Genomic DNA, 16,878 nt, shown 5'->3' on the forward strand with positions numbered 1-16,878 from the left:
GAGGAGCAGAGATCAACATTCAGACCTCCATAACTATTGAGGAGCTGTTACTAGCAACCTACCTCATCAATGGTCAGTCTGGTTAGTGCTGATGGGAACTGCAAATTATTGTTGTTGGTGGTACTACTACTATTATCACTACTGCACTCATCCCTCCACATTTGCAGCTTTGACTTTTGTGGATTTGATTATTCACAGATTTTATTAATATATTCTCTCTAGGAATACCTAGGTTCTCCAGCACAACTCTACGGTCAATTTTAAGCAAAAACCACACTGAAGAACCTACAGATTCCTAGAGAGAACACTCCACTAGGCATTTGTAGCTCCCCCAGCAGAATTCTATGGTCAATGTCTGGCAGATGTTGACCACAAAGTTGCCTTGGAGGACCTAGAGATTCCTAGAAAGGTGTTTTCTCAGGTAATTTTTCCCCACATTCCCAAGGGTCCTGTGCACCATAACCCCAACAAATGTGGAGGGACAAGTGTATTATTTTCTTATTATTATTATACCTATTTCTATCCCACCTTCCCCCAGTTCGGGACTTCTTTCCCCCGAATTCTGGACTCAGAGTGACTTACAACAAATTAAAAAACATATTGTTAAAAATCTACAAGATACAAAAGCTAAACCAAGATTAAAGAATCAAAGACTTAAAACCAAACTGAAATATTTATTTATCAAACATGCACAAGAACACCAGCACAACAACAAGCAAGATCCAGCACACTGTTTGGGTAGAATAGGCCTAGTACAGTCAATCATTAAATGTGGTCTAAACAGAAAAGGCTTTACTGGTTTATGAAAAGAAAGTAAGGAGGATGCCTGCCTAACTGTGTCGGTTATTACCTTTAAAGCCCTACATGGCTTGGGCCCGGGTTACTTACGGGAACACATCTCCCCATACAATCTGCCCCACATGCTTAGAACAAGTGGGAAGAACCTGTTAGAGGTGCCATCATCCAAATATATTCCCACTTCCCAAAATGTTTTCAGTATAGCTGCTCCTAGATTATGGAACGGACTCCCAGAGGAGACTCACCTTGTTACATCCTTGGAGATTTTCAAGAAGGCGGTAAAGACAGAGCTCTTCCGCCACGCATATCCTCCTGACCTTTTATGAAGACCATTGGTACAGACCGAGAGCACCTGACCCCATGATTGATTGATGATTGATGATTGATGTTTTATGTTTTTAGCTGTGGTTTTAATTGTAATTAATGTTGTAATATTACAAGTGTTTTTAACTCTGTTGAGATCCCGCCTCGATCCATTAGGAGAAGCGGGAAGATACAAATAAAAACTATTATTATTATTATTATCATTATTAACTTCTCTGAATTCATCAGCATTTAGAGGGTGCCAGCTATTCCCAAAGGTGACATAGTTGAAGAAATTACAAGGTATGAATTAGGAAATGCAGAATCAAAATGTCAAACTCCTCTTCAATACAAACTTAACAGTATCCAAGCTGGAGGACTCTTGTTGCTACAGTTGCACTTTCCATTTTCCCAAAACACAGTTGGATAGACATGTTAATGGATACAAGCACACAGATTCTGTCTAAGATCTGCAAAGCTGGGAAAGATAAGTAAGCGAGAGATAAAACATTACCAACAGATGGGTTGATTGCTCAATTTGTTTTTTCCGAAATGAACTTACAAGCCCCAATTCATCATTATAAGTCCATTTCATTTTTCAGAACAAGCAACTGCATTCTGGCTAAAAACGTTGGCAATACATTTTTCTTCTATCTGAATGGTCTACGCCAAGAAAAGCCTAATAAATTGATTTGAAATCTTGAAAATGCAGATTAATCTGACAGGTAAATGAAAGAAGGAAAAGTTTCCTTGCTATTCACAATCTGCTCTTTTCATTAAGCATCTGCATTAGCAGAAGAAGGTACAACGAAGATAAGAAAGAATTACACTTTTGTCTGTCAAAGCCCAAAGACCAGAGTATCTGAATTGTTCTGTATTTTATTCAGAGGTTGGGAAAGGATCGTGTTTCTGACTATATCCCGCAGAATCCCCTAATGGCTATGCTGGCTAGAACCTGGTTAGTCCTAAAAGGTAACTTCTACAAGATCTAAGTCTACCCTTTGACATTACTGCTGCAAAAAGGCAAACACAGTGGGGAAGTTCCTTATTTGTTCTGCAATACTGGCAGCATTTGGAATAAGTAAGGGGGAGGGATTTTCACATCTTTCAGGGACGTAGCCAAGGGGGGTTCTTGGGGTCCAGACCCCCCCCCCCTTCCATTAGAAAAATGAATGGTGTGTGCTGCTGTGCTGCTGCACTCAAGCCCCATTATAATGGTGGCGCTTAGTCTGGAACCCCCCTTTCCTAAAATCCTAGCTACATCCCTGCATCTTTCCATTATCTCATCACCAAAACACTGTTGCCACAAATAGCCGTCCACTCTCTCCCTAATTTCAGGCTCCCCACCATGTAAAATACCATTACTACTGACAAAAATAAGCAGAAAGATGGAGAATGCAACATCCTTAAAATTCCAACAACCAGACCAAGTGGGTGAATGGGTTAAGGGGCATTGAATTGTGGGGCAAACTCTCCTCTAAGTGCAACCAGCCTGACCAGCAACAAACATTTCAGAATACATTTCTGTTTTGAAAGTACCTTCCTGTCCCAAAGCTGAATCGGTCAATTTGCTGTCATCAAACATATTTCTAAGATGGAAAACTGACAATTCAAGAACAATCTCCAAAAATGTAACCAGGGTCCCAGGAGAGAGGAAAAATAAATTGTTTGCTCATATTTGTGCTATGTTCTTCAGAGTGGCTATTATACATAAATCCTGCTAATCTGTGCCCAAGATTTGCAGGACCACCTTACCATATTTGCACAGTGTGTCTCCCTTATCTGAAATAAGAGATAAGGGATGAGTCTCCCTTATCTGAAATACTGTATTTTCTGGCGTATAAGACTACTTTTTAACCCAGGAAAATCTTCTCAAAAGTCAGGGGTCGTCTTATATGCCGGGTGTCATCTTATAGGGCAGGTGCTGAAACTTCTGAGCTGGACTGGAGAATCTGCGGTCGCTGCATATGGGGGGGGGAGCTCAAAAATGGCCATAACCCCACCGTATGCGACGATCGTATGAAAGAAGCTACCGCTTTGATAGTCTTGGAGACAGGGAGCATTGGGCAGGCAGGGAGAGCCGACCAATCCAAGCAGGCTTTGTATACAACAAGGTTTCCTGCTAAGTACCTGCATGTCATTTGAATTAAAATTACCATATTGAAATCAAATCTGATGTTTTTTTAAATTTTTATTTGGTGTGCGTTGGAAGAGGGGTAGTCTTATACGGCGAGTATATGCCAAACTCTATATTTTAACTGGAAAAGTTGGGGGTCGTCTTATACACCCAGTCGTCTTATACACTGGAAAATACGGTACTTGTGACCAGACGTATTTTGGAGTTTTTTGGAGTTTTGAACATAATGTGATATCTTGGCAATGGGACCCAAGTCTAAATGTGAAATTCATTTAAGGCCCAAACAGACAGGCCCCAAAACAAGCTGTTTCAGGTCACGTTGGAGGTATGCTGTTTAAATGACACACGTATCTTAAGAGGCCAGAAGCTGCACCAAAGCTATGCTGCAGTCCTTAGGCCTGGAGCATGGCTTTGGCATGGCTTCTGGCCTCTTAGGACACATGCATCATTTAAACAGCATACCTCCAAAGTGACCCCAAACAGCTTTATTTTGGTCTGTCTGTATGGGCCCTAAGTTTCATATACACCTTTGTACACATAGCCTAAAGGTAAATGTATTCACAATATTTTAAATAATTTTTGTGCATCAAAAAGCAAAGATGTCACTATGGGGTGAAGCAGACGGAGCAAAAGGAGCAGCCAGAGGCCGCTTCTGCCCCGATCATCACAGGATTGCATCAACCAGACACCGCAGTCCCAAGGGCGGCTGTTGCCATGATCCCAAATGGACCGTGAAAAGAACTGATAAGAAACTGCTCCTTTTTTGGCCAGGTTTGGGCTGCATTAGGCAGCACTGGTGCAGCCTCTGCATGACTATAGGTGTGCATTATGTGCATGCCCTGCTCCTGGATCAGCCGGGCAGCAGCCATTTTGGGACATCAGCTTGAGGGCTTTCTCAATCATCCATGTGGACAATTTTGCATTTTGGAATATTTCAGATTTTGGAATTCCAAATAAGGATGACTCAACCTGTTTTACTTACTATATTTTGTAAGGGATTCATACCACACTCTTCAAGAGGCTTCCTCATATAGCCAAATGTTTGACTCTTGAAAACGACTACACAGGGTACTTCTTGTCATCTGTCCTTGAGTAAGATATTGTCAGCACATAAATAACACAACATATTAACCAAAAAAAATATATATATATAGAAAGGGGTTTGGGTCCCTTCCCCCAATATGCTGTCTCTGTTCCTAAATCTGGTATCACCTTTCAGAAATATTTCTTTTAAAAATGTTTGTAAAGGAAAGGTGATAGTTCTAGTAATATGCCTGGAATGTTTTGATTGCAAGGATTTTCAATTTTTGCTGGTTCACAGCCCCAGTCTTAAGCTCTGAAAATACCCAGTTATAAACCCTTCCAAGGAAAATTTACTATTATGCTGGGGAGAATTTGGGTATTTCATTCAGCAAGAAACCGCAACCACTAGAGGACAAGTGCCCTTTGTCATTTTAACTTTAAACAACCATGACAACAAGCAAGGCAGTTATTACTATTATAAAGATATTGAGAGAGAAGTTTAAATACCACTATGAGCCGCCCCATCAACCAAAAAGTCACCAATAGGAGATTGTATGAACTTAGTATAACTAATGAAAGGATTTGGATTTGGAGCTTGAAAATGAATCATGTCTCTCAGGCAGGTTGTTATAACAAATGGCCAAACATTTGACCGGTCTGACAGTCTGGCCCACATCAGCAACATAATCCAAAGAGGTATGGGGGACAGGGGAGCAGGAGGAAATGAATCTCAAGCTTGATTATAAATCTAAGCTTGGCCACAAGACATTTTTTCCCTGCTTGGAATTCATTCCTGGACTATGGACAGCGTTAGACTATGCCATTAACACTTAGGTCAGGCAGCTTCAGATATAACATCAGTTTGGTATTGATGTTACTGGCATCACTGCACTACTCTAATAAGATTATGGTATAGTGCTACTGACTGTGTAGTAGCTAACAGAAAGATGGCCAGCAAAAATCAGAAACCACCAGGACCACCCCACTACTTGACCAGGAGAATACATGGCTTATTTTTGCCTATATGTTCCAAATCCTGAAGCATTTTTACATGTTGTGTTCAATTATCAAACTAGCCAGGAAGAACAGTATAAAAAGGGATCTTCAAGGACATTTGACACTAACTGTGTAGAAGGAGTAGTAGCATAAGTTTTCTTGAGTTTATCACATAGGACTAATCGCGTGCAGAAATGGAATTTAAAAATCCAGGAAAAAAACCACAAAAGCAGGTTGATTTTCAGACACGTTGGGGTTAATAAACAATAATGCAACATTAACCCAAATTGAAAGTTGACAAAGCCTGCTCCTTTTTACTTTTGGAATTTTCTGAAAGTAAAAAGGAACAGGTTTTTGTCTACTTTCTCTTCAGGTTAATGTTGCGTCAATGCTCATTAACCCTTATCTCATCTGAAAATCAACATGATTTTGCAAGTTTTGTCCTCTTTCTGTTCAGGTTAACCACTGGTGTCATCTGAAAATCTACCCAAATTTGTGGGTTTTTTCCAGTTTAAAATCAGTTTCTGCACGGGATCCATCCCGTGTGATAAACTCCATAGACTTGGTCTATTTCCTCAGATGCTATGAAAGCTTATGCTACAACTTCTACACAGTTAGTCTCAAAGGTACTGCAAAATCCCTTTACACAGATTAAAACAGCTATTTCTCTAAATTTTATCCAGAAATATTTTTTCCTGCTTCATTCTAGTTATTAGCTGATCTAGAAATAAGAATTATTTTTTTTAAAAAAATGGAATGAGCAAAATATCCATATCCAAGGACATTTGCAATTCCTTTAATTTAACAAAACGTGCAACTGATACTTAAGGGCCAAACTTCACAGGTGACGTCAGTTTCTAACTGAAGGAATGTTGCTTGCCCCTTGTGAGCAATATTGCCTTTACAGAAATATTTTTAAGATTGTTGCTAAAAATTAGAGATGTTGATGGGTGTTTCCTGGCTGATTTTCCCCTATTGAAGAGTTGGAGCTCCAGGACCATGTATGATTGATGTACCTAGAGATATAAAATGTATGCAAACTTTGAAGGGAAAGCTTGAAGGGAAACCCATCAATTTCCATTGTATAAACTGTTAAGACACTATTCATCTTTCTAATATTTGAGTGTTGATAGACTAGGGATAGGATATTTCATATTATTGTCTCTTCAGCTGTCACCATTGCTGCTTGAAGGAGCCAGGAACTGTAGGTTATCCAGCTGCCAGATGAGAAGAAGCTTAAGCCCTAGATAGGGAAGGTCACCTGTAGAGCTCTAAAGAGCAACAGTTAAAGAAAGAGGCAGTAACTAACATCCAAGGCTAGGAGGACATTTTACACCTTCATTTCGTTAGCACAGTGCTTCCCAAACTTTGGTTCTTCTACGGGTGTTTTGGATTTCAACTCCCAGAAGCTCCAAACAGCTTGGCCAATGGCCAGGAATTCTGGGAGCAGAAATCCAAAACGTCTGAAGACCAAAGTTTGGGAACCATTGCTCTAGTATATTCCATCATCACTGTCATTATTGTTGTGCATGTGTGTGGGTCTTTTTTTAAAAGGAAAACAGGAATGGGGAATTTGGGGGGGTAGGAGCCTCAATGCCATGCAGGGGACCTTGGGGCACTGTATACTCCAAAATTTCTTTGGCATTTTAATGTACCTATGCCTTCTAGCATGAATATGCTCTCTTGACATACTAAGGCCATGAGAGGATCTTTTCCCCCCAACACAAAGTGACCCAGAAGTCAATAGCAAGTCACTTCAAGGTTGGCGGGAGGCCTCTTATGGGCAAAATTGGCCTGAGAAAGAGGGGGTGAGAAGATACCTCCCACACCACATAGGGGACAATGGGGGGGCTGTAGGGGCACAAAATGGGCTTAAGGCTACATGTGACTGCACTTTACATGCTCTTGGGGTAGAAGAACTGACGTTACTTGTTTGTGTGTTAATGTTTGTATTCTTTCTATTGCTCTTTCTTATCAAGCAAAAAAGTGGAATTAAATGTTTTAAAACAAAGTGAGCACTCTAAGGAAACAAAGGAAGCAATACACTAAAGAGACTTCTAAAAAACAATGACAGGGGAGCAATTCTTTTTTAAAAATAAGCATCCCCTCAAAATGATGCAGAAGGTAGATAGATTCACTGCAAGGTGCTGAGTGTGATTCAGCAGACTGCCTTTGTCAGGAGCACTAGAAAATACAGAAATATATCATAACATCAAATGTTGCAAGACATCCCCAAAATATGTCAAGTTGATTTTTTACAATTTTTAATAGATTCATTATCTTTCCTGCATAACAGTTTTGCAAAACATGCCATATGCAATGTCATGTAAGAAGCACTTTGATGTATTTAAATGCTGCCTATCCCATTCTTTGCTTTGCTTATTAAGTACAAACTTATGTTACAACATGGTAAGAGGCTATCATAATAAATACCTGTGGAGGAAACAATAATAAAATCTTTAATAAAGCAATATTATATCTCACCGGGATAAACAAAAAAACTACACTAAGAGTAAGCTTGAAACATTACCTCCCAGAATTTTAAATTTCTCTATAAAGATATGCGCAATATCAATAGACTGCTGGGAAAAATGGGGCAAGAAGATATAACGCTGTATGATAGTGACTTAAATTTCAAATTAGCAGCAACAAGAACCCACATTCAAAAGATTTTTTTAAAATTATTTATTTAAAGCTGGTTTTGAACATGCAAGCTACTGTATTCCTTAATATTGCCACTGGCATTAAGCAGTTACATCAGTGGCCTATTTTCCCCCTCCCTCTTACTTTTCCAAAATGAATAACTTACTCTATTTATTTTCACCAAGTCTAACCATCCATGTTAATATTAGGAGACATGAATTTCCAGTAATCAGTGTGATCCCTTGTTAAGATTGGGTCACTGCAGGATGCTGTCTATTCAGACTACCACAAGGATCTGGCATGACAATTAGATCCTCTCACATTATCTATTGTCTTGAGATTTTGGCTCTTTATCCTTGCCAAGTGAACCCCTCTCCCACCATGACTGGAAATTAATTATTTATGCAACTGTCACAACATGATGATGTCATGTCATCTGATGCCAGCAAGCCAAGAGAAGCAACAACCCAATGATGGTTCTCAGTCCCATCCCAATATAGCTCTGAATGGCTCCAATTACATCAGCACAGGCCTCCTTCAAAGGCCAACTATTTCTAGCTGGGGCTGGATACAATGAGCAATAGCCTATTTAGAAAAGCCATTGTATATATGATTCAAGGACCCAAACTACCAAAAGCCATGTGTATTCATTTATTCCATCTCCCCCTTTAAAAGTTCACAACAAACTCAACTAGAACATTTGCCATGAAATATTTTCTATTCAGATTGCTTCTTAATTCTTGGAGTAAATGCATTGCCACTAACCTCAAGGAAGCTATTGTGCATTAAATTAATGTTTGTTTGTTTTCTCTCTCTCAAGTAACTCTGAAATAGGAAAGCTGTGAACAGTTCTTTATTGCTTTTGAAGTATCATTTCACCATAGGACAAAAACTTCACACTAACACAGAAACTCCTCAATTCAGGAACTGCAAGGATGCCCAAAATATCCACTATGTTATTTGCTGAAGATGGCACAAGCTGAAGCAGGAAACTGTTTGCACTTCAGGATACTACCACGCATGGTGAATTCTATCTTCTATCCTCCTATTACAATAAAAGCACCAATTATGTAATACGCCAAAGCAACAAACAGAGGACAAGATAGTGACTCAACAGTGAAAATAACCAACAAAGTACCATAGGGGTAATTTCAGCCATTTACTCTCTAGTTCTCATCTAAACCACCAACATGCCATAAGTTCACCAGCCTATCATATAGCAATAGCAAGTACACATTTGTGGCTTTGACTTTTGCGGCTTTGATTATTCATGGATATTATTAATATGTTCTCTCTAGGAATACCTAGGTCCTCCAGTGGAACTCTATGATCAACTTTAACCAAAAGTCACACTGAAGGACCTAGAGATTCTTAGAGAGAACACTCCACTAGGCATTCATAGCTCCTCCAGCGCAGTTCTATGGTCAATGTCTGGCAGGTGTTGACCACAAAGTTGCATTGGAGGACCTAGAGATTCCTAGAAAGGTGTTATCTCAGGTAATTTTTTCCCCACATTCCCAAGGGTCCTGCACTGGAGGGCATAGAGATTCTTAGAGAGGTGTCCTCTCAGGTGAAAACAGTGTTTTTGTTATTTGCAGTTTTTCCACATATATGGGGGTCATGTGCCCCAAGGCCCAGCGATGTAGAGGGACAAGTGTACATTTCTATGCCACTTATCAATGAACTAGCACTCCCTAAACAGTTTACAATGTGTTAGTCAATATAGCAACACCTCCAATACTGCTTAAGGTGTATTATTGCTGACCACCTCTCTCCCGGCTTCATTTTGGCTCCTCTAAAAAAATTAACCTGTTTTCCTGTTTGCTTTGGCTGGTTAGTAGTCTGTTGTTCCAACATACAACAGTTTCATATTCTTTGCCCATTTGCTTTCTTTGCATTCCCAGTACATACTTCAGCAATATAAAAACAGTATCATTTAGTCTAATAAAACATCACAGTAAAATGCTATGTACAAGCTTTAGCTTTACCTCAAACCTGCCCAGTAATGAAATCCCAGGGGACAGGAAACAGAAGGAAAAAGCTGTTTGAGGAAGAAAACTGTTATGTTTATCAGCTCCGTCTCGCTGGCTACAAGCAACAATAAGTCTCTGGAATTTTTCCTCCTTTCTATACTCTTCTCCTTACTATATTTGTGGAATGGCAGTGGGTTGGACTTGCTGGCCCTTAAGGTCTCTATTAACCCTATGATGCTCTGATTCTATGAATAGCCATTGTAGGGAAGTGTACATCAAATAATGGTGCCATGGATGAACATGTATCCTGTAAATCAAAGGGGGTCAAATCTTACCCCCTCCAGAGATTTTTGACTTACAGCTCCTGCTGATCCTAGCTAGCACAGTAAGTGTTAACAGATTATGGGAACTGCAGTCCAAAAGCATCTAACTGCTGCAACTTTATATGTGTGGGGTTTCAGGAGGAATAGGTGGCGCTGAGGAGCCCAGGTGGCGCAGTGGTTAAATGCCTGAACTGCAGCCACTCACTCAAAGCCATAAGGTTGCGAGTTCAAGACCAGCAAAAGGGCTCAAGCTCGACTCAGGCTTGCATCCTTCCGAGGCCCGGAGGACGCTAAAATGAATACCCAGATTGTTGGGGGAAATTAGCTTACAGTTGTAAACCGCTTAGACACTGCTTAGGCGGTATGAAACGGTATATAAATGAAGCTTGTTTGTTTTGAATAGAACAGAGACAACTGTGAGAAATGCAAATCCATGCACATAAAACTTTGCACTTGCTATGAAAAATAAAATCAAAGGTGCTTTGGTGGAAAGCTGTGAGAAAAAATGGACCTTTTATTAGATTAAAGAGGAGAGACTCCCCCCCCCCAGCCTACTCAGCAGGGGGGGGGGAGATTAAACCAATGAGATGGAGTCCTTTTGCTGAAACCAAGGGAAAGACACACAGCACTGAAAAACCTTGTGGTAAGGAGACAGAAAACTTCAAACAAATGTGAAAGTAAGGCAGGTGCATTTTAAATTGTTACCCAAAAGTTACAAGAAGTGGCTATTAAAACACCTGGAAAAGAAGAGCTATGTGTTTTATTGGCAGTCTTTAGGTCCATGCATGGAACTCAACCACTGAAGACTATCCAAATGTTGCTATGGCCAACAGACACTATACAGTCTACCCATTGGGTAGTTCATATATTTTTGGAATAGTTACCACAAAAATGTCAAGTACAACTGAATAAAGAGGGCCTAAATACCTGCAAGGCACCAAAGCCTGCCTAATCTTTGAAGCTAAGCAGAGTTAGCTCTGGTTAGTACTTGGGATGGGAGACGGGCAATGGGTACCAGGTGCTGTAGGCTATATTTCAGAGGAAGGAACTGGCAAGACCACCTCTCAGTATTGCTTGCCTAAGAAAACCCTATGAATAAGCAAATGAATGAAAGAATGAAAGGAAACTGTCAAACAGTTAACACCACAAGCAGATTGCCAAGGGCTATTCAAATCTGGAACAGTTATGGATGCATGTATGTAATCCTCTGTTTATTGCAAATATTCATGTTTACACAGTGAAAATACCCATTTGCAGTGGAAAAATTTGCCACACATTATCATTCTTGTATGCACGTGCCTACAAGATGTCAAAACCTATTAATAATGGCTCAAAGGGGGAAATTAAAACTGACATCTTTGAAACAAAATGTTGCTCTAATTCACCATCAGAGCAATCTTCAACAGCTGGGATGTTCTTAACCCTACTAGCATCAACCAGCTCACATGAGTACTACTAAAAATTTGTTTGAGTTCTCTGAAGAACAAGGACTGACAGAACTACATGAAACACTACACAGAAACAAGCTTGCATTGGTTTCAAAGAAATAGGTGTGTTAGTCTCCTACAGCATCAAAAGGAGGGAGGGAAGGAGGGGAGAAAAATAAATAAGTGTGGCAGCACCTTTAAGACTAACTGCTCATATAAATATAAAAACTAGTCAGTCTTAAAGGTGCTGCCACATTTAGTTATTTTTCTCCCCCTTCCTTCCTTCCTTCCTTCCTTCCTTCCTTCCTTCCTTCCAAAGCTTGTATTGGCTGAACCACCATTCTCATTCAGACAACCATTTCAGAGAGAACCAAGCTTAACTTCCTCCATTCAACTTTCACATGGTAAAATTAATTTGAATTTGTCTTTCATTTTATTTCTGAAGATGGCTCATATCAGCCAGAATGGTTATTATTAAAATAAAATAATTCATGAACATATGTCTTTGGGTATTACCTCTCATTTATACAGTTGCCACATCTCAAGGCTAACCTGATGACAAATAACAAGAAATAGTTAATAAAAATGCCATAGATAGCATTTTGTAAAAGGCTTCAAAAATAGCCATGTTCAGGACTTATGATGGGGGCTTTTGTTATCAAGTCAGAAGACCACTTTATCTCAGATCTAATTAATCTTTATTACATGTTGATCATTAAGACAGTAGTGAATCCTGCCTTATCAGTCACTGGAATACATGAAGTTCTTATCTTGGTAAATAATACCATGGTTTCACAATGCCTTGGTGCTTTCAATTACTACCCCAGTCATAGGAAGGATATTGCAAAGAGTGATACAAAAGGGGTTAAAGCCCAAAGGCTGGTTTCTAAAATGAGTGACATACTGAGTGCACATTCACACAATAATGGCAAATTCCAAGATCAAATAAGCTTATTTTTTGGATTTATTTCATCATGATTTCCAAAGACATGCATGCTGTAATCAGAAGAGTGCTAAGACATCAACCTCAAGGGAGATATTGTGAAGAGAGTCTCAGAGGCACACACAATTCAACACTGCTGCGCTGCTCTGATTAAAAGCAGGTGCTTGTTATGACAAGCTGCAGATGGATTCAGGACCGATGTTATCTCTGTCCATGCCAGGATCACATCAGTTCAGGATATTGTGGAAGAGAAGTAAGTAGAAAGGGGGACAGGGTATAAACAGATGTCTGCTGGCCTTGTCAGAAAAAATTGTGCTTCCAGTGCCAACTGCCTAAAAGCCACTGTTCAAGAAGCAAGCCACTGAAGGGTCAAGACCAAGAACTCTTCTATAATGTTTCAACATTTCATTATATGTTTTTTTAAATAATCTCCTAAACTGTGACTCTTGGCCCAGCCTACATCTGAGGTATTACAAGTGTAACATTTCAAATCCTGATGTTATACCTGCATTTAGATGGTAAAAAAGATGGCCACAGTTCAAATTTACAATAAAATAAGCCACTCCCCACAAAGATAATAGAGGAAAACAAAGGAATGTGTGAAGACAAAGCTAGTGAATCAGTAGGTAGCAACAGAAAACAATCCATCTTCATCATCTAAATTATAAAAGAAGCATACAGATCTAATCCCAATATTAGCTCTACCAATAGTAGACCCAGAGAAATATATAATAGTGGTTAATCAGAATTAATGCTAGGTCCCATTGATTTTGATGGGTTTATGCTAGATATTTAATGCATTTATTGCCTCTCAGTCTGTCATGGATCCCAGGTTGATGCACAATAGATTAAAAACATTTAAAATAATTAAGAACTATTTACAAGCTAATTTAAAAAACAGAGCTTTTTCAAAGACTAATGGCTGTGCAGAAAAACACCATCTGAGCAGCCCACCAGAGGCCCAGAAGAAACTGAGTTCCAAAGTCAGGGTGCTGCTGCAGAGAAAGCCCTATCACATATATATATCAACACTATGAGCTTCTCAGATACACAGAAAGGCATCCAATGAGCATCTCAAATTTTGAACTGGCTAATATTCAGGTAGGGCTATCATTGGATGCAGCTTAGACCTGAAGGGGGATATTGTGAATAGAGTCTGGGAGGCACACATAATTTAACACTGCTGCTGTGTCTTGAGTAAAAGCAGGTGCTTATAGTTGCAGAATACTTCACATTTGAGTACTGAGTGGAAAAGAGATAGCAAGCAAAATATATTTAGGAACTGATATTCTAAAATAAAGATTCTAAAATAAAACAAGCAAAAGGTCTCTCCTCACACCAACCCACCAGTTCACAAGAGTAGTTTTACCTTCCATTTTTCGACCTATGTCACCTTAGGCCAAGCTATCTCAGGGACCGCCTCCTCCCGTATAATCCTCCCCGTGCTCTCTGGTCCTCTGGGAGGAACTTACTGCAGCCTCTAAAATCTAGGCTTGCGGTGACCTCCCAGAGGGCATTCTCTGCTGTCGCCCCCAAACTCTGGAATGACCTGCCAGATGAGATCTGTCAGTTGACATCATTAGACAGCTTTAAAAAAGCTGTCAAGACGGATCTCTTCTGACAGGCCTTTCCAGATTAACCATCCCGGCCCGGGCTCCCTGATCCCCTCTTTCCTCTCGTGGCCCCATCTTTAGTGATGGTTGAGGATCTCCAGAGGGACACCAGGGTTTTTAGTTTGTTTTAATTATATTTTATGTTTTGATATTGTGTTTTTAATCTGTCATATTTTTTAATACTTTCTTAAGGAGGGGAGGGATTATAATGTTTTTAATTTTATATTTTACTCTTGTTATATTTATTGTTGTCAACCGCCCGGATTGGTTTGCCACAGGGTGGTATACAAATTATTATTATTATTATTATTATTATTATTAGGCTAAAATAATATTTTGAAAGTATGACATTATCCCTCATTCGTAGCTAAATCACTCCAATCTACTAAAGACAATCTGCATTCCACCACAACTCTTAAAACCTAATCTCCCACTCTAAGTCCAATTCTAAATGTGTTCACAGAATTTCCTATGTAGCTAACTAGAGCCTACTAATATGTTTGTGAAGATTATTCAGTTCCATGGACACTATTGTCTACTAAAAACCAGCTATTGATTGGCCTACAGTGCTGCCTCCTTCAGTTCCAGTGGAAATGGTTTCAGAAGAACAAACACCAGACCTTCATAAACACATTAATAAAACTCACATCTCAGGGAGATGTTGGTGTTCACTAGAGTAAGACTTCTTTGTTGTAGCATCTCCCATTTGGAAAACCCTTACCAAATTCACATAATCCCAACATTTATGACTTTCCATTTGTTTTTTAAAAAGCTACAGCAATGTTGTGATGTTAAGACAATGATCTCATTAGATGTTATCAAAGTGAGAAAGGGAGGATTCAGTAGGGAACGTATTAACAGTGCAGCCTTCTTTTACGTGGGGGATCCGTTCCGGACCCCCCTGCATAAAAGAAAAAGTGTGTATGCTTGAGCCCCATTACAAGTAATGGGGCTCGTGCTCACAGTAGCGCGTGGTGGTGGCAGTGCACACATGCCATGGGCGCACACACCATTGTTTCTTCCGGCGCACAGTGGCGAAAGAGGCAGCACTGCTTTCAGCATATGAAAGCAGCATATAATGCGCCTGCGTATGACGCGGGCACACTGTACAATGTAGTTCTGCCCTGCATAGAGACACATCTATCCACTGGACCAAATTATTCCCTCCTACGTGTGTCCGAATAATGGAGACATATGCCTCATCACTTAGGGAGACTCATAATATAGTTAGCTACAGAGCAATGAAATCCTTTAATATGGAGGGAAACATCCACTGATTCGAATGATGCAATGGAAGTCATGGTGCTATAACTATCTGCAGAGAATGAGTGATGAACAGTTATAGTAGTACTGACTCCCCTCCTCCCCAGTATAAATGGTTTAAAACTGGCTTTCCTTGTTTCTTCTCAAGGGAAAGCATTTAAATGACATGTCAACATTTGTTTACCTTTTTAAAAAGTCGGATGACATCCTCACTGATCTGGGAAAGTCTGACAATGACATTGTTCATGAAGATGTCATTCAGGGTCGCATGGTCTCTGCTCTCTCTCCGTGTCTGGGTTAGTACCAGATACCAGCAATTCACAGGTGAAAGCAAGTGCTGATCCTTTCTATAGATATAAAACAAAACATTTTTAGAATAAATAAATAAAATTTCATAGTTCATGAATAATCACACTTCTCTTACAATTGGCAATAATGAATTCCAGTGAGTAAAACTTAACTTCACAAAATTTGTTCAAATAAAAAAGAAGTCTGTACCCCCAAATACATTTTCTGAAAATTGTGTATTATCATACTGCTTTAATTCATTGCAAGTGACAAGCCAATATGACTCAACAGTTCACAGTTGATTAAAATGCAAAAAGTAAATAAATAAACTAATTTAGTGAAGGCTTTCACAGGCACATCTATAGTCTTTTGTGGGTTTTTCAGGCTATGTGCCATGTTCTGGAAGAATTTATTCCTGACATTTTGCCACATCTGTGTATAAATCATCATGGGCATAACATGCTATTTGAAAACACTGAAATTCTGGACCATGCCAACAACTATCAGGTCAGAATGAACAGGGAAGCCATTGAAATCCACAAACACCTAAACAACTTCAACTGTAAACAAAGTTTGGCTACCAGTCCTGAAAAACACCAAAATCAAGGCCCAGCAATTGCAAATGAAAACCACCCAGGTTCAGGGGATTTTCTTGCAAACAATGGATCACTAATTAAATAGACAACCTGAGGCCTTGCCATTCAACAACATACCAACACAAAGATTAACATGTAAATCACTTCCTCACAACCAAGGGTCACACAGTATATATACCCCACTCACCTCCATGCCAGCATTCTCTGAAGATGCCAGCCAGAGATGCTGGCAAAATGTCAGGAATAAACTCTTCTGGAACATGGTCACATAGCCCGAAAAACTCACAAAAAACCTAATTTAGCATTTTAGGAGTGGGAAACAGTTACATTCTTAGACATTAGCAGTCAAATGTACTCACATCTACTTAGAATTAAGTCCTATTTTATACAACACAGTTCACTCTCATGTCTACACATCCTTTATAATTACAGCAAAGCTGGGAAGCATGCAACCCTCCAGAAGATATTTCACTTCAGCTGCCATTAACCTTAGCCAGCAAAGACAAGGTATGTAATAAGCATGATATGGGAAGATGGGATCCGCAATACAAC

The 16,878-nt window shown here is 39.6% G+C and overlaps 1 protein-coding gene across 2 annotated transcripts in view; it reads right to left on the reverse strand.

Annotated features, from left to right (window-relative positions):
• The window catches only part of LOC149321366 (SLIT-ROBO Rho GTPase-activating protein 3), a 264,346-nt gene that overhangs the window by 110,040 nt on the left and 137,428 nt on the right, over positions 1–16,878 (reverse strand). For both annotated transcript variants that reach the window (XM_089520382.1, XM_089520374.1), the window contains exon 3: positions 15,627–15,789. In XM_089520382.1, the coding sequence (XP_089376508.1) occupies positions 15,627–15,789 (163 nt within the window). The remainder of the gene's footprint in view (positions 1–15,626; positions 15,790–16,878) is intronic.

This window comes from Sceloporus occidentalis, unplaced genomic scaffold (assembly GCF_023333645.1).
Source record: "Sceloporus occidentalis isolate IW3139 unplaced genomic scaffold, rSceOcc1.0.p SCAF_1, whole genome shotgun sequence".
Lineage (NCBI taxonomy): Eukaryota > Metazoa > Chordata > Lepidosauria > Squamata > Phrynosomatidae > Sceloporus > Sceloporus occidentalis.